Below are 26,573 nucleotides of genomic sequence, written 5' to 3'. Positions count from 1 at the left end.
ATAAGTAGAATTGTTTTCTAATTTCATTTTTAAATTGTTCATTGATAGTGTATTGATATACAGTTGAAATGTATATATTGATCTTATTTCCTGCAACCTTGCCGACTTCATTTATTCATTCTAATAGTTATTAATGTTTAATGGAATTTTTTTTTTTTTTTTTTTTTTGAGACAGTCTCACTGTTGCCCTGGCTAAAGTGCAGTGGTGCCGTTGTAGCTCACTGCAGCCCCAAGCTCCTGGGCTCAAGCAATCTTCCTGCCTCAGCCTCCTGAGTAGCTGGGACTACATGGGCGTGTCACCACGCCTGGCTAATTTTTCTTTTTCTTTTTCTTTTTTTTTTGTAGAGGCGGAATCTCACTCTTGCTCAGGCAGGTGTTGAACTCATGAGCTCAAGCAATCCTCCCACCTTGGCCTCCCAGAATGCCTGCTACAGGCATGAGCCATGGTGCCTGGCCTATTTAGTGGATTTCTTGGGATTTTCTGTATCATGTCTATATTCCTTTTCTTGTCTACTTACCCTAGCTAGAACCACCAGTGTAATGTCAAATAGAAGTGAAGAGAGTGGACATCCTTTCCTTGTTTCTGATCTTACGGAGAAAGCATTCAAGTCTTCCTGTATTACATATGTTAGTTGTGGGTTTTTCATAAATGACCTTTATCAGTTTGAAGAAGTTCCTTTCTCATCCTAGGCTGTTGAGTGTTTTTGTCAAATGATTTTTTTTGCATCTATGGTCGGGTTGTTTTTGTCCTTTTTTTCCCTATTCCATTCTATTCTGAATGTTAAACTGCCCTTATTCCTAGGGTAAATCCCACTAGGTCAGTAGTGTATAATCATTCTCATATGTTGATAGATTTAGTTTGTTAGTATTTTGTTAAAGATTTTTGAGTTTATATTCATAAGAGATGCTGGTCTGCAGTTTTCTTTTCTCTTGATGTATTTGGTTTTGGTATCAGAATAATACTAGCCTCATAGAATAAACTGGGAAACATTCCCTCCTCCTGTATCTTTTGGAAAAAATTGTGAAAGGTTGGTATTAATTCTTCTTTAAATGCTTGGTAGAATTCACCAGTGAAGCGATCTGGGCTTTTCATTCTGGGTAGTTTTTTAATTACTGATTTAATCTCTTTATTTATTATAGGTCCATTTAGATTTTCAATTTCTTTTTGAGTCAGTGGCAGTAGTTTGTATCTTTCTAGGAATTCTGGCCATTTCATGTCAGTGAGCTAACAGGTTGTCACACAGTTGTTCATAATATCCCCTTATGATCCTGTTTATTCTGTAAGGTCAGTTGTAACATCCTTTTATTCCTGATTTTAGTAATTTGAGTCTTCTCCCTTTTTTCCCTTTGTCAGTCTACCTACATGTTTGTTAGTTTTATTGATCTTTTCAAAGAACTTGCATTTGGTTTTATTGGTTTTCTTCTACGGTTTTTCTGTTCTCTATTTTGTGTGTTTTCTGCTATAAGAAGCATTATTGTTTCCTCCCTTCTGCTTGCTTTAGTTTTAGTTTGCCCTTATATCAGTGTTGTAAAGTATAAGGCTTAGATTATTGACTAGATGTTGGTAAAACCATGCCTCAGGTTGCAACAACCAAAAATACGCTAGGTGTTGCCATATATATATATATATATATACACACACACACACACACACACACACATACACATATGTGTGTGTATATGTGTGTGTGTATAGTGATTTTTTTTTAAATAAATTAAGTTACAATAGTAAAACTGATGAGAGTTGGTAGTTTTAGGTAATAACATGTTAATGCATATTTGCTGAGTACATATGAATTAATAAAGAATTGACAGATATAAGAACAAATAAAAATTAAGAAGCTTAAAAAAAAAAAGACTAGATTATTGATTTAAGAACTTCGTTTGTTTGTTTTGGTTGTAGTTTTTATGTATGTGGTTTTTTTTTTTTAGATGGGATCTTGCTATGTTGCCCAGGCTGGTGTCAAACTCCTGTGCTTAAGCAATCCTCCTTCCTCAGTCTCCCAAGTCACTGGGACTACAGGCACATGCCACCATGTCCAGTAGAACTTTTTAAATATAGGCATTTACAGCTATACTTTGCCTTTAAACATTGCTTTAGTTGTTTCCCACAAGTTTTATATGTTGTGTTTTCTTTTTCATGCATCTCAGGGTATTTTCTGTTTTTTCTTGTGATTTCTTTTTTGACCCATTGGTTATTTAGGAGTGTGTTCAATTTTCACACATTTGTGACTTCCCAAATTTCTTCCTGTTACTGATTTCTAATTTCATTCCATTACATTCTGGGAACGTACCTTGTACGATTGCAGTCTTTGTGAATTTATTGAGGCTTGTTTTATCGCCTAGCACCTGGTCTGTCCTGGGGAATGTGCCATGTCTGTTTGAGAAGAGTATATATTCTGCTATTGTTGGGTGGAGTATCCTATAGATGGGCTGTTAGGTCTGCTTGGTTTATAGCATCATTCAAATCTTCCATTTCCTTGTTGCTCCCCATTTTATTTTTCTGTGTTCTACATTGTAAGGATTGTATAATTATTATCCCATTTTTCAGATAAAGAAAGGGTCAAAGTAACAGCGCTGGGATTTGAACATAGGCTGCCTGGCTTCAGAGGCCATGCTGTTAACTGCTTCAGGCTTAGTGTCACTTACCTAAAATGCTTGGGACCAGAGTGCTTCAGATTTCTGATTTTTTGGATTTTGGAATATTTACATATATATAATGAGATATCTTTCGGATGGGACCTGGACTCAAATCTAAACACAACATTTATTTATGTTTAACATATACCTTATCACATAGCCTGAAGCTAATTTTGTACAATATTTTGTGTATGAAACAAAATTTTGACTGCAACCAATCACATGAAGTAAGATGTGAAATTTTCATTTGTGGCATCGTGTCAGCACTCAGAAAGTTTCAAATTTTGGAGTCTTTCAGATTTCAGATTTTCAAATTAGGGATGCTCAACCTATATGTGAGAAATAATTGATGGAGCTTTTGTGTCACTTTGCATGTTAGAAAGAAAGCACTCTTTCACTTTTTTCCCCATTCTCAACACACTTCCATGCTGTCATAGAGCATTACTTTCAACATTAAACTCTTCCTGCTGGCATAGTCCGCTGTGTATGGTGAGCATGGAATAGTTTTGGGGCAACTGTTTTAACTGAATTTATTACTGTATGTTGTTTGGATGTACTTGAATAGGCTTAGAAATGATCTTGTATTTTCTATACCAAAACCCTTGATATTATCCTAAGATATATTTCTCATTTATGATTACTGTATTTTAAGAGTTGTTTATAAATATTTTTTTAAAGCAGGCCTTAGGAATGTTAGTTTGTGGTAATTTTTGGGTTTGTGTTTAGTTTATTTTGAGACATCTTGATTCGGAGGAGAGGACTAAATTGTTGTGGGTGTAGTTCTAGTCCTGTTTCTGTAGAACTTTGCACAAATCTCTTAATTTTTTGGCACTTTAACAAAATGGCTTAGTAATACCTTATTTAGAACTTGGGCTTAAATGAAATAATGTTTGTAAAAGAGTTCTGAAGGCTTACAGTATACCTGGATGTGTCCCAGGTGGGGAATGTTTCTGAGTCTTTATTGTTAGAACTGAAAGCACCAGAGTGACAATCTGTGAGAAAAGTTCCACTACTGGCTGTGTGACCCTAGACAAGTTATTTGACTTCTCTGTGTCTGAGTTACTTCATATGTAAAAGGTAGTATGATCCGTACCTACCTCGTGGGAATGGTGTGGCAATTAATGAATTAATACCTGCAAAGCTCTTAGGGCAGTGCTCGTTAAATAGTACATATAAATATATCGTTATTAATATTATTGTTGTATGTGCCACGGAAGGAAAATAAAGTGAGTAAACATTCATATAGTGCCAGATAAATTGAGAGGGTGTTTTTTTAAACTTGTTTATTTTGCTTTTTGCTATACTAAATCTGTAATTTAAGCAACAGAAACTTATTTGGAATATTTGAGGTTTTCACACTACATTTATTTTGTCTTCTGTGCAGAAAATTGCAAATAATGGGTTAACAGAACATTCAGGTTTTGGTAATCAATCACAATAAAGTCATTATCACCTTCATTTGTTGGTGAAACTGTACTTTTGGGGGAAAAAAATTACAAAAATGTTTAAACACTTACAAAAATGTGCCAGAGAGAGTGGAATTAGATTTATTTGCCCTGGGGGATGTGTTCCAGAATCTGAGCCCCAGCAGTGAGCTATGCCGTCTCCCAAGCATGTCCCTGTGTTACCTTAATCAGGGCCCAGACCGCCCTGGGACACGTGCAGGAACTAAACAGAGTAATGCAAACCCTGTTCCTGATGGGCCTAGAAGGAAGTCAGTTGACTATGAGAGTTTGCTGCTTAGCACCAAAGTTCTTTTTCTCACTTCCCTTCTTCTGCCCCTGTTTCCCAAGGTCTGCTGGCACCTGCTGGGATCGAGTAGCACCCAGAAGCCCCCTGGTGAGGGCTCTGGAGCCAAACACCGAGCTAAGGGATCAGAGAATTGAATTGCTGCCTTGGCTTCCCCTGGTGTCCGGTGTCTCTGTTCCATCTTCTTTATAACCTGTTCTGGGCCCTCTCTCAACTGTGCCAATTTCATCTGACATGGCTCAGTGCTCTGATTTTTCAGTCTGTCCCTTGAGGGGCACAGGTTGGGTAGGGCCTCTGCTATGCTGTCATTCCCTGTAGTATGGATTTCTAGATTTCTCTTTCGCCTAGGGCTTGATTCCTCAAGGCTGGTCTGGACACAGCACAGTTGCGGACCACGCAGTTCACCCTTCCCCTGCCTGCTGCTCATGCCCTGCTCTGCAGGCCATGCACACGCACATGTGGGCTGCACGCCCTCCGAGTGTGTGCACACTCTTCCAGATGAGCCCGGCCCTCCTGTTTTGGCTGCGTGGGGCAGATCTGGGCTCCACCCCAGAATTCTTGCTGCTGAAACACTCAGAGGGTCACATCATACATCTCATAACATGGAGTCTGAGGACTCCGTCCTTTTCAAGTTTGGAGTTAGTCTTAGCTGATACAGAGGTACTCTTTATAGAGCAACTCTTTCCTTTGGTCACTAGTCATTTTATGTATATGTGTTAGTTATCTTTGTTTATAATAGACTAATCAGTCTTTTTGTAGAGTTCCCATTATCTTAGTTCTGTAAGAGGACCCTCAGTAGAACTGTTACGTTGGTAAAATAAAATAGACTTCACAGAGTGAGATAGTACATTAAACTATGTGTCGTCACTTGGACAGTTGCCTTATAGCACTGATAAAGCCTGTGACTTCTTATGCTTCTTTAAAAGTAATTATATCTTGGTAAGTAGGGAGATGAGAGTGACACTAACTGCAGCTCGATTTGAGAAAGGTTGGGGGTGAGACCTCCTTAATTTATTACCGTATCTGGCATGGTTTTTTGAGTTGCCACTTCCCTGTCTGCGGATTCTCGTGTTTTTGAGGTTTGAAAATCCTTTATCCCCAACCTTTCTAACCACATCTTATTTCCTGAGCAGAATAATAGGTTGCCGTCAAGTACAAAACACACGGCATGGAAATATCTCCGTGGCTCCAGCTTTTAACTTCCCAGAACTCTTTATCAGTTGCTCCCACGTTGAAAATTTGGATTGAGCGGTGCTTGTCTTCCAAAACAAACTTGAGAAACTGAGCCAGAGCACGCCCTCTGGGAGTGCTTGATGTAGGAAAAAGGGCATTGAGCTTCACAGTGTGCAAAGCTTGTTCCAGAAAGTGCTGGGCTGCGGTGCAATGAAGAAGTGATACTTGAAACAGAGAATTGAAATGTACCTCATTTGGAATAAAGCCTGTCTCTAAAATGAGTATTTTTCTTTTGCAGACCATAATTGCCTTGGGAAAATAGGAAATTCATTCCTACTTTGCTCCTCGTTTTACAAACTATAGACTTTTAAGCTATAAAGAGAGTTGTGGAGTGTGTATTATTTTTAAGGACACACCAAAGACCCTGGCAGGGGCAAGCTTTCATGACTAACTTCTCCATTTGTTCTCCCAAGCACAGGGATGTGTTCTCATTTCAGCTGTCATTAGAAGGGTGACAATGAGAAAGGGAAATCCTTGGAACACCGTCTAGTTGTTTTGTCACAGGCTTGCTTTCTCACTGCCATGGATGTGATTTTTTTCTGTTGCTAAGTATAGGAGACATAGGCCCTGAGGATGCCTCTGGACAACAGATAGTCTTCAGGAACAGAGGCTTATGTGTTCCTATTATGCTTGAAGAAAATATTAGCTGCACAGAAATGTGACCTAGTCCATGACAAATGAGAGCACGGAGGCTCTGAATTTAGCATGCTACTCTCAGATGCTTAGGCCAAGCCAGCCCTTGGCATGCACAACTGCACTTGGGTATCTGGAACAGGTGGCCAGTATTAAATGAGAGAAGGAGCAGAGCTAGGACAGTGTCTCCCAGAGCAGGGAACAGTCACTTCTTTACCCTCAGTGCCCAGCAAATGGAAGGGCCCCGTGAACTTCTGTCGTGGTCATTTCAAGTTTCTAAGGACACCCTATAGCTAGTTCTGGCACTTGCTGCTTCTCAGGGGTGGAAGTGACCACTCAGAGGTTCAGTCAGTCTCATCACACAAGGAATCTCTTAATCTTGGTGCCTGCTCCTCCTGACATATTTCTGTACAGGAAGGAAGGTATCAGGACAGTTACATGGGAAGAAATTATTTGCAGGATAAAAATCTGTGGATCACCCCCTCCAGGACTTTGTGAATGTTTTGTCTCCCTTGAAATATTTCTGTGAAAAAGAAAAACCAACCAAGGGGGAAAGACAATTCAGAAGGAAATGTCCTTCGGGGATGCTCAGAGACCTTAGCATGTTGAACTCCACTTAGAAGATCATAAATGTTCTGTGACCAGACAGGCAGCTCTCTGCAAAGATTATTGAGGAGTCCGTGTAAATGTGACTTTAATGGTATATACGTAGTCAGCATAACTGCATGAACTGTGCTGGATATATATATGTTTCTTTTTCTTTTTTCTGTTGTTTTTTGACATATATGTTTATATGTATCTCCTTATGTATGTTGGGTATCTGGTGAATATTTGGTGCTTTAGTTGCATGATGATACCATCATGTACTTGGTATCAAAGCAGTTTTCAGCATATTTAGTACTCTGTATACTGAAGTAGACATAATTCTGTTGTAATATCCCACTTAATATGCTTTTCACACTCTTAAGAGTTTACATCAAGAGGCCTATAATCTTCCCTCAGGAGTGAACATTTACAAATCTGTTTATCACAGCAGAATGTCTAAGCTACCAGTTTTCTTCTGATAGCATTATTAAGCTTTCAGCACATAAGTTTATTGTGTGATTGTATTTAAGCAATTTCAGCCTTTCTTTATATCTCATTGGCTGGATTTGAAATCTGTGTGCTTTCATATTCACTTCAGTAGTGGTTTAAATAAAGGTGACATTTTCTGTGATGCTTCCGAGTTCTCTGATAGCTCTTCCTTCCTTTCTGGCTGGGCTGATAAGGCCACTCCGTGGACTGGTAGGAGCCTCCATCTCTTCACCTTTAGTGGGGCTGACGTTTCACTCACAGAATCTGTTGTGGGGGTTAACTGCTACCATAAGTGCCCAAGCCTCTGGCTCACATTAGGTGCTCCACAAATTGTAGTTCCCTTCCTTTCTTTTCTCCCTTAAGATATTTAGCCCTTCTGGGTGCCAGTTAAGCATGTGGATTTACAAAAGCCAGAAAGTGGACTCTGTACGCTTTAACAGTGGGATAACATAGGCAGCATTCTGAGAACCCGTAACGGTGCCTTGCGGAATTGCTGTGGGCCATATGCCTAAATGTCCATTTCTGAATTGGGCAAATCCTCATTATTATGTGAACATTTCCCTTTTGGGGGGTGTGATCACTTGTTCTATGGTGTTTTTATAATTTTTAATGTGGATTTGCATTTATACTATTAGATGAGACTCTGTGGTCCTTCACAGAATTTTTACTTTGATTTTAGATCTGTAAATAGTAAACAGCTACTACTATTCTCTGAGAAAAAGAGTAGGCGAGAGTGAATTGTCACAGAATTTTATCATTCAAGTAAGATAAAAAGCGTAAGAAAATATCAAATCTGGAAGTTGACTGATTTTAATTGACAGTCTCTTGTGTAGCCTGTTTTGTGTTTGCTGGACTTGACAATCTTCAAAACATCTTCCCTTTTACTTTGTGTTGGTTTTCTTTTCTAATATCCTTTAGCAATCAGCGCAGCTTATTTTATTTTATTGAAAGAACATTTGAAAAATGTACTGTGTCTGGTGCTTACTTTTGACTCCGAATTTCTCTCTGAAGGACCAGTTCGAGCTCAATTGTGCCAAAGGGAGAGAGAGCTCATAAAACTATCCAAACGTCAGTCAAGCCGTTTTGGTCCTATCACTGGTTCTCAAATTTATGATCTGGTTCATATTAAATAGGTGAGGTTTTTTAAGCATTTGGACAACTGGACACTAATATTTATAACTTAAATGTTTTTCTGTTTTGGCAGAAGTGGTGTTTTGTTAGTTTGTTTCTTAGAGATCAAGCAGATGCAAAAGAAATTTTCTCTTCAATGCAGGCAGTACAGTACTTTTGACTATCTTGTTCAAATATTTCAAAAGCTCAGTCTTACCAGGTAAAACTGGTGGATGGCATCAAAACCTGGAGCATCATGCTTGCCCACACTTGAACAGTTGTGAGAGCTAGAAATTAGGTCAGGGAAGGTAAGGGATGGGTTTGCTGGGGTAGGATGAGGAGTGGAGAGCGGGACGTGTCCCGGTCCCCTCTCCCACTGTGCCCCTTGTCTGCTGCCCTGAGAACTTTGAACAGACCCCCATTGTGTGTCCAGGTTAGTTCTACAGCATAAAAGTGGCAAAGTCGAGAGGAGGAGAGGGCGCCTGCCTTCCAGTGTCAGATCACAGACTGAAACCTGCGTGTGCTGGCTACGGCTCCACTGCTGCACTTCTTAGGTCTTTATACCTTGCATTCTTCCGCCTTTGTTTAAATATCCAACCCGTCCAACCTGTTTGGGCTGAACAAGCTGGTGCTAGCAAACACTGAAGCATGCCCACTCACTGTCAGCCTCTTTCTGATTTGTTAAGGAAGGTGATTAGCGGCAACATCTCCCCCCCTTCAAAAAAAAAAAAAAAATGAACAAGAAGCACAGAAATCTTAACGTGTGTGTTTATGGCATGGGATCCCATTCTCACCCTTGGCATGTGTGTGTGCCTGTGGGCAGTTCTCCTCGGCTTCTTTTGGGGGCTTTGAGGTGCTTAATGGAGAGGTTGTCAGCCTTCAGTGGAGAGATTTTGTATTTCCTTAAACCAGAGGTGCAGTTGCATAATGGGCTCATTGGTATGTGGTGTCAGCACTTAATTCTTATTCTTCCTGCTTACATAACTCAGCTCGCTCAAGAGGTTGCTGTTCCAATTTTATGGGCGGGAAACTGAGGTCTGAGATGCTGGGTTCAGCCAAGATGGAAGCCCGTCTCCCGGACTCTCCCCTCTCCCTGGGTGTCTGTTGGTAGGACAGCGTGTTGCTCCACCCTCAGAGCATGTCATTTGATTTTGTGTGTCACCCTGGAAAGCAGAGACCACATGTGTACCATGTCCACCGTTTTAGATCAGAGTAGCTGCAGACTGCCTCAGTTGTACAGAAGGGGCCCTGTTGCCTAGTTGGTTTTGGCAGGGAACGTTTCTCTTTGGATTCATTTATATTCATTCTCTCTCCAGCCTTGGTTCCCCTTTCCTGCTCAGTTGTTTTTCACTGGCCCCTGCACACTCTAACATGGTATCCCCAGGGCGGTAGTGACGTTTCTGTTCCACATACTCCTTCCCTGCGCCCACCAGCTGTACCTTCCACGTTCCTCCTTGGCATGGGGCAGACCATCTCGAATGGCCCCGCCTGCTCATTCTCATCCCTCTTTTGGAAAAGGTGGAGGGTGTCTGCACACTACCCTCTTGTGAAGATAGTCATCTCTTTCTGCAGAAAGAAAACGAATGTGAATGATTAGGTTCTGCCTTCTTGAAGAAACCTGAAGTTAACCTGCTTCAAGGCTGAAGTGAGAAACGGTCTCTGTGACTTCAGCATTTCCATTCTGCCAGGCTTCCTGGCTTTGGGAGCTGGTGTGTGGGATTCTAGCACTGCCAGGGGAAGCCGGTCTCTGTGGCGGGGCAGGCAGTTACTCCCCTCAACGGTAACGGTAACGGCTCTGGGCCAATGAGGCCACTTTGGGAATGGCGACTTCGGTGGGGTTCCATCACGCAAGACTGTAAATATAGGGCTGACTCTTGGGACAGGCCAGCTGTGGGTGTGGGATTTGGACCCCTGGCTATGTGGGAGTGCAGCCCGGGGAAGGAGTGGCTTCCCTGAGATGTTTTAAGGGACTGTCAGGTGGGGAGATGGTAACTTTCTACTTGTTTCTCCGGATTCACCCAGGGAAGGTCCAGTCTCAGCTCTGTGTAAAGGAGAGTTCTCTCTGGGTGAGAGGGAGAGGTCGACTCCCACCTCCAAGGTCTTTTTTTTTTTTTTTTTTTTTTTTAGAAGCTGTGATTTTGCATGGAAATATATAGTGTACTGTGTATCTTTGTGGGTTTTCTAAACAGGTATGGGGGAACCAAATCATTTATGGAGAGGATAGCAAATGAAAAATTATTTTGGCAAAACAAGAGCATGCAAAGGAAAAAGAAAAGTGCAAGAGGGTTTAGGGTGTGCTGATTTAAAGGTGCAGTAGTTGGGAATCGTGTCTGGAGTGAAGATTTTTAAAAGGTTGACATTGGCTGACGTGGGCCAACTGCCAAGCCCCCACCCTCTGAAAGTCAGGGGAGGAGGGAGGAGCTCCAGAATCTGCAGAGAGCGGCCCTCTGTTTCCTAAGCAGACAGCTAACAGCTAGAGAATGCCAGGCCTCCTCTCTCTTCTAAAGCCAGCGGCTTCCGGAGGGTGGGGAAGGGCGAACTGCAGCAGCCACCGGTGTCCTTCTCCTGCCGGAGGGGTGCTGGGACCTGGAGGTGGGAAAAAGTATTCTTCAGGCATGATAATTCTCGCTCAGTCCATCAATGAGCAAGTGTTTGCTCCAAGATTCCCAAAGAGTTTTTAACCAGGACCCAGATAGAGAAGGAACTGCCCTCTCCAAGCAGTGCAGAGGGACTGAGATGGGAGAGCAGAAACATTTTCTGGCCGGAAGAACTGTGGGCCTGAGTCTGGAGCCAGAGAGGGCTCGGGGTTGACGAGCAGTGGAGATAGAGCACCCCCACAAGCGTTTGTTAATGAGGAATGTGAAAAGGGACCTTGGTACACCGCTACTCTGAATTAAGGTTCCTTAACTTTTAATGAGATTTAGCTTTGTCCGTACACTGGCTCCATCAGAGTGCAGTCAACAGATGAGAGAAATTCTCTACTCCTGGGACAAGTTGCCCCAGTACTGCGGGGAAAGAGGGTCTCGTAGAGGGAATCTGCGCCATGGAGGGTGTGATCTTTACGGACACCTTCCTGAGCAGAGGCGATGGGGAAAAGCTTCGGTATCGAGACGGAGGTGCAAAGCACTTCACTTTGTCGTAGGCTCTCTGGCTCCGTGGTCCACATCAGAGGACGTGGGATCTAACCGGCCTGCAGTAGGTGGGTGCAGCGCCCAGGGCATTTCACCAGAGCATCCCAACAGCCCTGGGAGCCACCCAGCCGACGCGTTCCCACAGCGCGCCTGCAGACACAGGTTTACCCTTCATGCCAGGATGACTTCTGGACTTTTCTGAGAGTGCAGCCTCTTGGGTCAGCACAGGTGCTTACGCATCGTCAAACCTTCCTCCACACCCTGGCACAGCTGGTGTGACCTGCCTTCTGGACAAGCATGACTGAACCTGAACAACACCTGAATTACTAGAAGGTGCCTCTGCACTTACAGGTGGGGCCACACCAGGAACCGCTGGGTTGTTGCCTTGCTGTCCTCCCCTGCCCTCTCGCGCTCTGTCTTCGCTCTCCATCCCCCGTCTCCTTGCAGCAAACTTGATTGGCATTGCGGGCATCACTTACAGCCCTGTGCTGTAAACTGCTCTCCAGGGCATTTGTTATGAAAACATGCACAAATCTTTCTGGAGACGTCCTTTTCTTTGGCCAGAAATGTAGGTTGTATAGCTCTGATTCTTCTTAATCTTACTCATTCCCTCTTTGGTTATCACAAGGCTTTGTTGGACAAGAAAAGCGAGCACCAGGTATGGATGGGGATGTAGCTGTCACCAGGCTGCCAGGACCTGTTTGAGCCTGTTGCCTTCAGTCTGGCGGGCCCCAGGCAGTGCCGAGCACTCTTTGTGTACAGTGCCCTGTGTACTGATGGAGTGGCCTTCCTTATAATGCCATCCGCTTAGAGGATCCAGTAATTCAGCTCCTCTGTTAATAAATCTATGAAGAAATTAAGACTGAAAAGTTAGCAAATACTGGAGTGTCTCAACCTCTCCTGAGGGTTAGCCTTCACATGTAAATTAGGTACAGGAGAGCTTGAAGAATGTCTGAGACCTGCTGTGAGGACAGCTGCCACTAGCCTTCTCTTTGTAATCTTTGGTTTGTGTCACTTTTGAACTTGAGAGTTTCCCAGAGGATTTTGTCCCCAGAAGAATTTTAAGAATGTTAAATTTCCCACCTTTTGTTAATAGGGATTTATGCCTGGTAAACTGACGTAGACACTGCTGGTGTATTGGAAGATGGGTCTGGGAGAGGTTTAGTGCTTGTATCCAAAAATGTCAACATCCTAGTCAAATAGTGAACCAAAACTGCAAACAGTGCAAAGGCTGGAGAAGTTCACTGTGATCCTGCGGTTCACCCTTGGGCAGGCTTCAGTGTCACCTGCAGGGCTCCTGGAATGCAGACTGCTGGGCCCTGGCCCAGAGCCTCCCAGGCTGCAGGTCTGGGGAGGGGCCTGAGGATTTGCATTTGTGACGTACTCCCAGGTAGATGCCCATGCTGCTGGTCACAGGCCTGTAGTTTGAAAACCAGTGTTCCAGCAGACTGGCAGTATTGTCCCCATTTTACAGATGTGAAACTGCACCTGACGTAGCCTGAATTACTGTGAAGTCCCCATGGTTACTAAGTGGCAGAACCAGGATCTAACGTCTAAAGTGTGGTACAGCTCAAAAACCACCCCAGAACTTCACTGCATCGAGTGTTCTCTCTCTGCTACACCATCTTCCCACCCAGATTGCTTCTTTACCCAAATTCCCACTTGCTGCTCAGAGCAAGCAGTGCTTGAATGGCTCAGAGCTTAACCCCATTCCCAAATCCAATGACTGAACATGCCTAAGAAAGGTCAGCAGAAAGTTCCTATATTTGGAACTGGAAAGGAAGATGTTCCAGGAGGTGGGGAGGGGGGTTTTAGGGATTGGTCTGTCTCTCTGGGGTTACTCCATTGGCATTCAGCCCTCGTACAAGCTGTACTGTTGGGTTTAGCTCTGATCTCTTCAGTGTTCTCACGAACAGCCCACCCTACTAAAATGGACCTTCTCAAAGTCTAGAAAGAAAATGATTATGTTTACAGGAGGAAAACTTACAAGTTGAAAATCAGTATCCACCCCAAGATTCAAAGTAGACTCCTATCAGTGCTAAAAAGTAATCAGATTTAGATTTTTAGATTTTCCCCCCTAGTTTAAAACAAATCTGTAATATTTGTGTTTGTTCATTACTATAAAAGCCCCTCTGGGTGTTATGAATAGGAGAAAACTTCTCTTGACTCCAGAAGTTCTGATAAAATTCCTTCTTTAGACCACAGTGTGGCAGGATTCCTACTGTTGAAATGTCATGCCTTCAAAGGAAGATTCTAGAATTTTATGCAAATACAGAAGAATACTTTGATTTTTACATTAACTTTTCTCTCCTGTGGGTATACAGAAGAATACTTTGATTTTTACATTAACTTTCTCTACTGTGAGTATAGGTACTGTTTTGAATCAACGAGTGCAGATAATTCCAATAAAAAAATAAATTAACATGTATCTTCAGCATTCATTGTTAGGGTATTTTTCATTAAAGCCCCTTCAGTGGGGCACTGTTTACTGTACAATCTCATATGGAGTTTGTTTACACTAAAGCCTAGTAAGGTAAATTCTAAGGTGTCTTCGAACCTGAGGACATTATAGTGATACTCTGAGTGAAACAAACATTTTCTACATATATCTCCCTCCTTCCTTCCTTCCTTCCTTCCTTCCTTCCTTCCTTCCTTCATCGCCCCCGTCCGCATGCTCCCACCCCCCACCCCCCCATCCCCGCCTGTTCAAGGGTTCAGCAAATATTTATTTGTTTCGTCTTCCATCCAGCCATTTGGCCGATACTTAGTGACTACCTACTGTGTGTCCAGGAGCTAGTGCAGAGAAAAGAGGCTGGGTTCTTGCTGTAATGGAACTTCCTTTCGATCGAGGGTGAGGACTAAATACAGGATCTGTTCGTTTCCTGCGGTGTGCTCTGGAGGGAGCAGAACTGCGTGGGGGGCCTGAGAGCATGTGCGTGGGTGGGGCGTGGGGCCTCAGGACGGCCTCGCAGGAGGCGTGTGTGACCTAAACCTGGACGGCAGGAACCTGGCCTGGGAAGGTCTGGGGAGCTGCCTCTCAGGCAGAAGGAGCAGCAAGTGCCTGAGTCCCAGAGTCCAAAACTAGCTGGATGAACTTGAGGGGCCCAGAGAGGGCGACTGTGTCTGAAAGGGCCTTGGGATGAAGAGTGCTCACTAACGAGGTCCAGGAAGTAGGTGGGGGCCAGGTTTAAGTCTAAGAACAGGAGCGTCAGAGGAATTTAAGCAGGGAGAAGTGCGATTGGACCTTTGTTTTAGAAGCTCAGTCTGGCTGCTGAGTAGAGAACGGACAACAGGAGGGCGAGAGGGAAAGCAGAGCGGCCAGTCTAAGGTACTAGGACCAGTGTCGTCATTAGTGTTTGTGCAGCTTATCTAGCGGTGAATTATGATGTTACATCAATCCTTGTATCTAGATTTTTGCACACTTGTCTAATTACTAGTCCTTAAGACAAATTTCTAGAAGTGGAATCACTGGGGCAAAGGACATATGTATTTAAAATTCTGATCCTGTCACTCAGCCACTTTGCAGAAAGGTGGCTACTGATCTTCATTCACTCCCACCAGCACCGCGTGACAGTCCCAGTCTTCTGAACCACACCAATGCTGCATGTCGTAAGATCTATCCTTGCCAATCTGGAAGGTGAAAACCCACCCAGTGACGGCTCAGGTACGGAGTGGGGGAGACGTGTTTGACAGCACTTTGCACGAAGGATCATGGGGATCATTGTTGACAACAGCAGGAACTGGGGGATGTAGCCGAACACACAGCAGAACCAACCCAGACTCCGTTTATGCAGCCTCTGGAGGGCGTGGTCCCAGCTGTGCACCCTGGGGTTTGTGTCTGGATCCAGCATTTTTGAAGGATATCTGCAAACTGGCGAGTATCCAAGGTTAGTTAGCAGCCAGTGTAATTCGACAGACTTGTGGGCAGAGCTGGGGTAGGGGAGTCTGGAGTCGTTTAATTTTGGAAAGAGAAAACTTTGGAGAAATGCAGTCATGCCTTGCACTGTTTGGAGGGCTGCCTCATGGAAGGGAATGTAGCGGATGCTGTGTTGCCCCTGAGGACAGATAGACATTTAAAGCAAGGACAGAATCTCTGACTCGACATGGGGAAGATGGTTTTTAACAATTAGAACAACCGGTGAAAATGGAGAAGTCCTTTTTGCTGGAAGTGTTCCGGCGGAACTAAATGGTGACGTCTCCAGTCTGCCGTGGAGAGGGACTCTGTGCAGAGTGGAGCTGGATAACAGCTCCCATCCAGCTCGGAGGCTCGCTGTCATTCATTGACACTTGGAAATTAGCTGGATTAGATAAAACCTGAGACAAAAACATGTCCATGCCTTCTAAAGACTAAGATTGTCTCTTCCTGGCCACCCCTGCTTTCTGTTCTGGCCACACCCTGAGGGGAAGAGGCCATTAGAGGCCCATCATTGTCCACTTGCCATGAGCTTTTGGGAGGAAACGGGTAGCTGAAGTTGCCACTCCTGCTGTTAGAAGCCAGGGAAGCAGGGGAGGGGGCAGGTGGGGTAATCTCTGACTACATCACGTCCAACGTCAGACCTGGCTGGACCTCTCCAGCCCTGGAAGTTCACCGTTGGCTGAATTGAGGTCTTAAAGGAGCCTGCTGCTGTTGGTCATCACGTGGTTGGGAGGACAAAGTGAGAACTACCCGTGTGGTGGCCAGCAGCCGGAGCAGGGCCCGTGCTGTGACGCTGACGTCCTGTCGGGGCTCAGGCAGAGGACTGCTGTTAGGCTTCACTGACCCACTGTCCTCCTGCTGCCTCTAGAAGTGGTGTGGTTCAAGGGCAGCCCTGGTTTTCAGACGAGGACAGCGGCTCCGCAGTCCTTGAGCGATCCTGGAGGTGGGGGACGTTCTTTGCCTGAGCCAAGGGCTCCTTGCCCCCTTCTCTCCCCTGTGCAAATTCGTTTAGAGTTTGGTACCAGTTGTTCCAGCTTGGGCCACAGTCCACCACAGAGGCATGTCCAGGTTCAGGTTGTAGCCCTAAGATTCCAGCCAGTGATCCATAACACTCAACTGGCTGGCATGGCCTTCGGAGGGGGGTGGGGGCTGGGGAAGGGCGTGAACATCAGAGTTGCACACCTGAGTTGGCTCAGGCTGTGAGGCCGCGGGCAGCTCAGCCTCTCTGCACCTCAGCTGCCACCTCTGCCAAGCGCAGACGGCGATCTAGACCCTCCTCTTCCTCTCCTTTGTGAAAACAGCTTCTCTCATAAATCCCAAGAACAGAATAAATAAAGCAGCATTTTGTATTTCTAGAAATACTGTGTCATATGATTGAAAAGATGTAGCTTGAAATGGGCCCATGAGCTGTTTACAGTTGTCGATCCGTAATTTCTAATATTCTCATCGTATCAGCTGTAGAAAAGAGTGTGAATTTTGTGAATTAAAGCTAATTTTGAGTAATTTATTGAAAGGGCAGGTTTAATATTAATTTATAATACAGCCCTTATATTGTCATACTTCCTCAATTCTTAGATGCTTTTTAAAGAAAAAAATTAGCATTTCCAAAATTGAGGTGTGCCAAGCAACAAAGGCCGAAAGAAACTTGCCAGCTTTTCCTCCTCTAAACGCTGATATTAAGTGATGGTCTCAAATCACAATCACTTTGGAATGGAGCAGGTACTTGGAACAAAACTCTTTGCTTCCATTAACTTCCTGAAGGCCTTGAAGTGGCCAAGAACTGAATAATAAAGCATCTTTCCTACCAATCTAGGCAAGGAGTTATGTGGGCACAGCACGGGGATTGTCTGTGATTCCTTTTCATGCTCTCCCACTAGATCTTTCTTCACCCCCCCCCCCCGCCCCCCGCAGATTCCCTCCAGGAAGGCAGAGGCTTGGCCTGAGCCTCCTCCCCTGAGTCCGACGTCCTGGAAGCTTAGGCCGCGTCTCCAGCAGTCTGGCTGGTGGGGGCGGTGGGGCTGGTGCTGCTCTGGCAGGGCTCAGGTGGGGCTGCCCTCTGCCTTCAAGAGTGTGTCTGTGGTGCCCCAGCCAGAGAAGGCGGGTCTGCTGCGTCGCACGCGCACAGACGAGAGGGCTCTGCGCCCTGGCAGGGTTAGGGGTGGGAAAGGCATCATCTCAGCCACCCGAAATCACGGGCGCTGCTCATGACTCACCAGCCTTCCCCTCCGTCCTGGCCTTCACATCCGCAGCCTGTCTCTCAACATGGCACAGAGGGAGCAGAACTCTGTTGACAGGACAGTTCATGAAAACCTGGCTGTCTTTCCTCAGTCCTGAGAACTTCTCAAGTAAGACAACTCTAATGTAAGTTATTCACCAAGAGTGGTGGCCGCAGTCCCACGGCTGGCACCGTCCAACCCCAGTCAAGGGATGCTGATGTTGATGACAATTGTCGTTAACAAAACTAAACTTTTTTTTTTTTTTTTGAGACAGAGTCTCACTGTGTCGCTCAGGCTGGAGTGTAGTGGCTTCATCCTAGCTCACTGCAGCCTTGAACTGCTGGGGTCAAATGATCCTTCTGCCTCAACCTCCCGAGTAGTTAGGACTCTAGGCATGTGCCACCATGCCCAGCCAATTTTTGTATTGCAAAAGAGGGAAATTGAGGCTGTTTGTAATGTCATTCTTTTCCTATATATCTTAGGAACTTGTTCTTAGGATGTTTGTTTTAGAATTTAATAAAGGAAGGTCACTTAAACTGGGTCACTCGTAAGACTCTCTTTTTAGAACAGACATATACATACTATATGTAAGACTTTCCTTTTATATGTGTATCCTAGTTCTGAGTTGCAACATGTAACTTTCTCATTCGACGTCTGAACTACTCTCAGGATCTATAAGTCTACATAATACCATGAGCAACATGGAGAGGCTTTCAGGTCTTAAGCACTCTGGACATCTGCTCTGTCAGCACCTCTCAGATTTGACCCCAAAATGCTTCCAAAGGCAGAAGAGAGAGACATGTACAGTGGGTAGCTGGCGGGGGGTGGGGGTGGATTCTGGGGCAGATGCAGAGTTATCATGTGGTTTAGGAACTCGTGGAACAGTTTAGATATCTGGGAATTCATTATTCCATAGAATTATGTGTCCTAAAATAGTAATTTTTTGTCTGAATATGTAGAGCAGGTCACCAGATAGTTTGTTTTCATCTCACTAATGCCAGTTAAGCTCGTGACCATCTTCCAACAAACAGCAAGACGTTGAGCAGCACTTCGGGACAGCACTTGCAAGAGCTTTAAGAGAGGTTCAAGGAAATTATAAAGTTTTAAAAAGAAGTTACTGTATAATTTATACCCTGTATCTCTTAACTAAAACATTTTAAGTACCAATCCCAACTATAAGCAATTTGAAAGAAAGAAGTGAAATGACGGTTTTGTTAGATCACTGTGTGTGTGTCTTTTCAGACATATGAAGATCCACGAGAAGGACCCTAACAGTGCCACAGCTGCAGCTCCTCCGTCTCCGCTGAAGCGCAGGCGGCTGTCCTCCAAGAGGAAACTGAGTCACGATGCCGAGTCAGAGAGAGAAGACCCAGCACCAGCTAAAAAGGTCCTCTCGGCTCCCAGCACAGACGCGCCTCCTCAGGGGACTGTTGTCAGAGACGCCTCTAATCTTTATTTTCCCAGCATGGCGACTTGGCAGACATCCATCCTAAGCTTTTAACCTGTGTTTTCCCACACTGTTTCTGTGAAGTGTCTAAGAAAAGAGTACCTGCGTGCACTTCCTCTTTGGAGCTCCTCCACTGAGCCCACAGACAAAATGAAGAGCTTTTAGAATTGTTTCCATGCTTTTTATATATGTTTTTTCAGTTAGAATGGAAGCTTCTTAAGCATTAGGGACTCTTTTCTTCTCACTCTTTGATTCCCAGTGCCTGGCAGACACCAGGTGTTGCATGAGAATGTGTCGAGCGGATGGAGGGACGGATCGGTGGATGGGCTGATGATTGAGAGTGGTGTTCCGTATTTGTTGTGTGAGTGAATGAATGGTCAGCCGTATCCTTAGTACCCAGAGGTGGGGAACGCAACCCTTTCCTTTCCGTAGAAGTCTCTAGCGTTGGTGTCTCTTCTGAGGCCAAGCCATGTGGGAAACCTCCTTCATGACTTCATTTTTCCCTTTTCCCTAAGATGGTGGAAGATGGGCAGTCGGGTGACTTGGAGAAGAAGGCTGATGAAGTCTTTCACTGCCCAATATGTTTCAAGGAGTTTGTTTGCAAGTATGGACTGGAGACCCACATAGAGACCCATTCAGATAACCCACTAAGGTAGGAGAAGGGGTGAGCTGGGTTTTTCTCACCCCTGTTTCTTCTGGCATTTAACATGTTCTTGTTTCCCGTTATTACTCCTGATTGAGCTTGTGTGTGACGACATTGCCAAGGCAGTTAAGTGGGGTGTCGGTGTGGGGAGAAGTTGGGCTGAGAGTTGCCAGGGGATGGCTGCTGGGGGGGGGTGTGCATGGGGTTCACTCTGCCTCTTGTGCTCCTGGCGAGGGCCCTTGAGCGTCACCAGTGAGCCCCTTGCACACTGGACAGTCTCCTATGACAGTGCTTTTGGACAACAGATGCATTTTCTTTGCATAGGATGTTGCAGCCCCAGTGATTGTCAGCTGTACGTGAATATGTGGTCGGGACAGGGACGGCCCATGGGCTGCATGCACTGGCACAGCGCTAGGACCCACTGGGAACTTTGGACTCGTTTTTTGAAGTTCAGACTGAGCTGGACCAGTATCATAGAAACCTAAGAAAGTATTTCAGGGCAAGAGAAAGTTCTATTTAGTGTAAGATACTCGACCAAAAGTGAAACCTGTTACGTTTCAATAAAATAGTGACAGATGATTGTTCCGCTTTTCCGGCTTCGAGTGCAGGGCCCCCCCCCCCCCCCAGCTCCAGCATTCCTGACCCTCAGCCTCGCCAGGCAGAACACGTGGGTGGTGACAGGACTTTCCAGCAGAATCTGGGGGGAACCTGTCTTTTCTCTCTACCTTCTCTGGTAACTCCTCAGGCAAAGAGACCTGTGTTCCTGATGAACAACAGATAGATGAACAGTTAGATTTAGAAATGTCTCCTACAGAATTACCACTTCAGAAACGTTAGACTACCAGAGATTTTAGGCGTTGAAAAGAATGACAAGCTGCGTAGGAGCCTCTGCTGAATTTGAGAGACCTGAAAGTCGCCCATCCTGGGCATCACACACAGCCGAGGGTTCGTTCAGGAACAGAGGGTGGCCCACACGTGCTGCAGCTTTGGGTCTTAGACGACAGCTCAGGAACGTAGGGACTGGGGTGTCTGTTTGCGTGAATCTCTGATGTATGAGCCGGATTTCCTTCCCGAGCACACGTGTTCAGCTGTGACTCAGGAGTAAAAGGGTCTGAGCAAGCTCAAAGCTTGTGTCTTATGGGGAAAAGCCAAATTATATGGTAATTTGAAGCCAGGTCAAATATCAGCATCCTTAATCACATTAGCTTGACATCTTTCTGTTGGTGAGGGAAAGGAATTTATGAAGAATTTAAACTGCTGAGCAGCTGAAATGCTATGAAACGTCTTACGGAGGTGCCCGGGCTCAGGACACTGCCCGCCATGTGGGCACGGGCGCGGGCTGCTCACCGGGCCCCACGCCCCAGTCCTCGCTCTGCTCACGCACGGCCTCGGCTGGCTGCGTCTGCATCTCAGCTTCCTCATCCTTCATGCCCTGTGTTCCTGAAACCAGGCTCTTGGCGGTTGTTTTCTTCTGTCTACCAAGAGCAAGCATGTGGCTTTGCAGGCCTCTAGTTCTGAGAGATTCGGGAACTTGACTTCGAGGTTCCATTTACGTCCCCAGCATCCCCCGGACATGGGCTCTCGGTGGTCGGTGACCGCTGAGTGCTCTGCAGACCGAGGGCCTGAGCGAACAGAGCTGAGGCTTCCAGGCAGCCACACTGGGAGAGTCACGGGCAGAGGGGGTCCGCTTGTGGGACCCCCCTGCCACTCGGCGTCTGCACCCGACAGCCGTCCAGTTCTGGGACTGGCCTTCGGGATAAGGACCTGCTCCAGGGAGGGGCCGGGCTTCCCCCTCAGCAAGGACGGGGTGGGACTGCGCTGGATGCTGGTCGTTCGGTTCCCGGTCAGGGCGGGCACCATTGGGTGGGTCATTCACCCACCGTGATGTCAAGGCTGGTGGCGCAGACGTCCGGCCAACAGAGGAGGCGTTTCCTCACCTTTTCAGTACTAACACCTGTGTTTGGTGGGCTTGGCTGAGGACGTTTTGCAGCTTGGTGGAGACTCAGCCCCTCCAGGCAGCCTCCATCCACCGGCCCTGCAGCAGCTGGCGAGGGGACGGCTGGTGGAAAGAGGTCCCCGGCACCCCACGTGGAGGTGAACAGCCCGCCCCCGCCTAGTGGCTCTGTCTGTAACTGTTGCCAGGTGGGGTGGGGCTGCCGTCTGAAAACCAAAAGGAGTTGATTACAGAACATAATTTCCCTTTTCTCCTCTCTGCTCTGCCGTTCCCCATAATAGCCTGCTATCGGAGGAGGCCCGGGGCCGCCCGAGCCAGCGGGGCCTCGCCGGGCGGTGAACTGGGACAGTAGCTGGTGGGAGAGAGTGCTTGTTAACCCAGAACTAAAATAGACACCAGCTCCATTCCAAACCCCAAGGGCAGCAGAACCACAGTGGGATGCTACCAGCTCAGACAGAAAGTTCGTAACTCAAAACAGCTGTTGCCTTCTCTCTCCTGCCCTCGTCTCCCTTCCCCGCCCACCAGAGCTGGCACGGTGCCCGTTGTTCCTTAATAAAAAGCGTTGGAAATCCAAACTCCTGTAAACACCGAGTCCGTTTCCCCCCGATCCGCTGTGTTGCCAGTGAACGAAGCGTTGGTGTAGAACAAAAGGAAGACACAGAGCTGCTTGTCGAGATGCTCGCTCTTAGGGCCGAGTATTGGTTGCACCCTGGCACGACCAGCAGTAAATCATCCGCCTCCATACAGCTCCTGAGACTGGGAGGAAGGCAGGGAAGGGGGCGGTGTCGGGTTTCTAGGAGCTAGTGTTCGGAATCAGGCGAGGGACCGAGTGTTTAGAGAGCAGGTGGGTGCACAGAGGGCCCCTGTGTGCCGGTTCCCCTGGGCACGGGACACCTTGCTGGCTATCTGAAGAGAAAGGCGGTGGCCGCACCTATTGTGAGTGAAGTCAGCTGGGGGGAGAGTCCAGCTCAGCACTGGCCAGGAGAAGTAGAATCCAAGCCATGAGTGTCATTTGAAATTTTCCAGTAGCCATGTTTTAAAAAGTAAAAAGAAACAGACAAAATGAATAATGCTTTATTGATTACACAATATAGTCAAAATATAGTGTCAATTTTTATACTGATTAAATAAAAATTATTGATGTGGTTTACATTCTCACTTTCATATACCGACTCTTTGAAATCTAGTGTGTGTGGTGCAATCCCAGCCCACCTCGATGCGAGCCAGCCACAATTCAAGTGCTTAACAGCCCGCAGAGCAGGTTTCAGACAAGCCACCTATGATGGGGCGGGCACGGAGGGCCCTGTCTTGTGTGTGAATGCCTTGTCTCTGGGCCGGGTGGGGCGGTGGATGGATGGTCACCGTGTCAACGCAGCTGCTGCTGAAGCTGAGACTTGGCCAAAGTTCTTGTATAATCTTAGATGTCTCCTCGCTGAAAGGAGATCATGTAATAAGTAATGTTCACATTATTTCAGTTAAAAAATATCCAGCAAGCGATGGAGTCCTCCCCGTGTGCCAGGCACTTGCCCAGGCTTGAGGACAACAGTCGCCTTTGAGACATGGACTATAGGCTCGTCAGAGAACTAGCAAACGGGTGGTTGGTTATAAAACAAAGTGCGGGGTAGATCAGGGTCAGGAAGGGCATGTTCTGCCCGTTGTCCGGGCAGAGGGGCCCGGTCGGTGCAAAGCTTCTCTTTCAGACTTTACAGCAGAGGTTGTGGCACTTCACTGTGTTTCCTCCTGGTCAAGGGCCTCCCCCATCTGGTCACATTATCGATCTTGGTCATCTCTGAAGTGATTTTAAAGATCAAGGCGGTGCCCTCAAATCTGTGTCAGGAATTGGTACGTGGGCAGCCCAAGAGGGCTCTGGCCAGCACCCCTGGCTCCTTGAGTGTGGAGCTTAAGTGTTGCTGCAGCTGGGAGGACAGGCTGAGGGCCACCCCTCTGCCATGCATCTTAGCAGTGTGGCCACCAGAGGGAGATGCTGGAAGCTTCTTTCTTCTGAATTATCCACTGTTCCAAGTAATGTTCACCTCCCTTCACTGCACACCCACCACCTGCCGAGAGACCCTAAGACTCATCCACAAGGCATTGGTCCCACCTTTGTTGAATGGCATCCGAAAAATAGGGAGAAGGTATAACAAAATATTTGTTAGCATCTTTCATTTAAGAGTCTAGGGGGCCGGGCGCGGTGGCTCACGCCTGTAATCCTAGCACTCTGGGAGGCCGAGGTGGGCGGATCGTTTGAGCTCAGGAGTTCGAGACCAGCCTGAGCAAGAGCGAGACCCCACCTCTACTAAAAATAGAAAGAAATTATATGGACAGCTAAAAATATATATAGAAAAAATTAGCCGGGCATGGTGGCGCATGCCTGTAGTCCCAGCTACTCGGGAGGCTGAGACAGGAGGATCGCTTGAGCTCAGGAGTTTGAGGTTGCTGTGAGCTAGGCTGACGCCACGGCACTCACTCTAGCCTGGGCAACCGAGTGAGACTCTGTCTCAAAAAAAAAAAAAAAAAAAAAGAGTCTAGGGATCTGAGGCTTGGCCAGGTGGAAACATTTAAAACACTGCTGGGGGCTGTGGACTGGGGGCCTTCTGGGAGAGGAGGATACCTTCCCCCCTACCCCACCCCCGCCCGCCGGCAGGTAGAGGCGCTTTGGTCAAGACTGCCCTGTCCCCCACCCCACCCAAGGGCCAGAGTGGGGACTAGCCTGGCCCTTGTGAGGTCCCTCGACTCTGCCCCGTACTGCAGCTACACTGCTTTGGCTGAGCAGTCGGAGCAGGGCATGGGGCTGCGGTGTGCAGATTCCTGGGGTGCGGGAAGGGAAGGCTACCCAGCCAGGGCCCTGTCACAGGGCCGTCACTGTGGCTCGCAGCAACTGGGAGAGATTAGTGCAGCTGTTGGATGTCAGTTCTCTGCCCTGGGATGGGCAGGGGAGGGTGGGCTGAGGGGAGAGGAATGTCTGAGCCGGGTGGGGCTCCAGGGGAGAGGTTGTTTGTACTTACTCCTTCTGGCCTCTGGAGACAGAACAGGAAAAACGAAGCATGAAATCCCTTTTAAGAAGGAATGCCAGTCTCTCGATTAAAACACTATAATGAGGAAGGAATTCAGTATCTCAAGGAAGTGGCCAATTTGAATTGCAGTTTCCCAGCAGGTATTTCGCAGGTTCTGCTGATTGGGGTTGCAAAGATTGGGAGCAGCAGCGTTAGGAAGTTCTCCCTGCTGAGCCGTGTCTGCACCAAGGATGCTGAGTGGGTCATGGCAGTAGCTGGAGCGACTGCAGATAGCTGTCCTCCGAATACCGCGTCCAGAGTGGAGTGAAGCCAGCTGGCTCCGTGGCCGTCTCTGTGACCTCGGCGAGTGGGGGCTCAGTTTCCCCATCTGGAAAATAGATTTGAAGACCGTTGTAAGGATGTAGGGGGAAAATTCACAATCCTCGGGCTGTAACAGATAACAAACTGCTTTCTTCTGATACTATTATTTAGGATGCGTGTCTTTTTTAATATTTTAAACCTTTGAACACGTTAGTGTTTGTTGTGCCACTCTGTGGTCATCCCATTTTAATGGAATTGAGGAGTTAAATTCCCAGGGCTTCTCCCAAGTACGATTTCCTTCACAGAGGACATGAAAGCAATTTGTCCTTCACTCTTTTTATAAAGAGCCACTTTTATCTAGTTTCGCTTCAGTAAAGACTGGGAAACCAAGTCGCTGTTTAAGTATGATTTGAGGCCTGCCTCCCCAGTTTTGTAATCCAGCTGCGTTGAAAAGCAGATATTTAGAAACTTGAAGGGACTTGACACCTTGAAATAATAGAACCACACATCGTTTTCCCTAAGATTGTTGGGGAAACCTGGGATTCTAAAGAAATCAGTTTTCTGATGTTTGAAATTTGCCAATGTAGTTTTTCAAAAATATGTTTACTGTCTTAACAACAACAACAAAAAAATTAACCCTTTTTTGCTGATTAGGGGGAGGTCATGTGTCTGCCCTCAGCTGCGGCAGTGGTCGAACTGATGGAATTACGTAACAGGAGGCCCCAGGGAAACACCGGAGAGGTTTATCATCTCTTTGGGCTGCTCTGTTAAGCCTTTTTTGTTGCCTTCAGGGTTTTCCTCTTGTGCTGGAGAGTTAAGGTGACCAGATGATAAAATGTTGCTGTAGCAAGCACTGAGGGAGCTAATCTTAAAATTCTTTAGCCACAAGGTTAAGAAGAAGGAAAAAAAAAAAAGACTTTTGGTGTCCTTGTTTTCTGTTTCTATAAATCACATTGCTGATAGATTTGCCTTCAGGCTTGACCCTTAATCTGTAGCTTGTATACATGCTCCCTCCCCATTTTAGGCACTTCCTGAAGGTTATTTGGGCAACTGCTCCGCTCCAGTTAGTGGTTACAGATTCCAGATTCATTTCAGGGCCGATGCTTTTAATCATGCTGGTTGTTCCTGATAAGTAACTTAGCCCTACTGTGAGCTGTCACAATGCTGGCTTTATTTGGGACTGGTTCTTTACCATTTCTCCCTTTAGAGAATATCCATACCATAATAGCATATTTATCATACCACATTTCTACCCCAGCCCAGAATTATGTGGTTTTCTTTTTTAAAAAATAAACAGAAAAAGAAAGAAGAATATCCCGTGTTCTTATAAGGACGTTTGCTGTCAAAAGAACAGATATCTCAGTGCCCTGTCTAATCAGGCATGCTCTAACACAGTGAGTTCTCAGTTCAGTGACTTTTTAAAAATTTGATTTTACCTTTTTTTTTTTTTTATTGGACCGAGAGTGAATCTAAGTGTAGACGAGAACATTATTTGTTGCATTAAAGTCTTTTG

The 26,573-nt window shown here is 46.1% G+C and overlaps 1 protein-coding gene across 8 annotated transcripts in view; it reads left to right on the top strand.

Annotated features, from left to right (window-relative positions):
- The window catches only part of RREB1 (ras responsive element binding protein 1), a 177,136-nt gene that overhangs the window by 119,675 nt on the left and 30,888 nt on the right, over positions 1 to 26,573 (top strand). For all 8 annotated transcript variants that reach the window (XM_069493447.1, XM_069493446.1, XM_069493451.1 and 5 more), the window contains 2 exons: positions 18,945 to 19,089; positions 19,665 to 19,801. In XM_069493447.1, coding sequence (XP_069349548.1) covers positions 18,945 to 19,089; positions 19,665 to 19,801 — 282 coding nt within the window. The remainder of the gene's footprint in view (positions 1 to 18,944; positions 19,090 to 19,664; positions 19,802 to 26,573) is intronic.

This window comes from Eulemur rufifrons, chromosome 18, assembly GCF_041146395.1.
Source record: "Eulemur rufifrons isolate Redbay chromosome 18, OSU_ERuf_1, whole genome shotgun sequence".
In the NCBI taxonomy this organism is placed as follows: Eukaryota; Metazoa; Chordata; class Mammalia; order Primates; family Lemuridae; genus Eulemur; species Eulemur rufifrons.
This window is presented reverse-complemented; position numbering and strand designations above follow the sequence as displayed.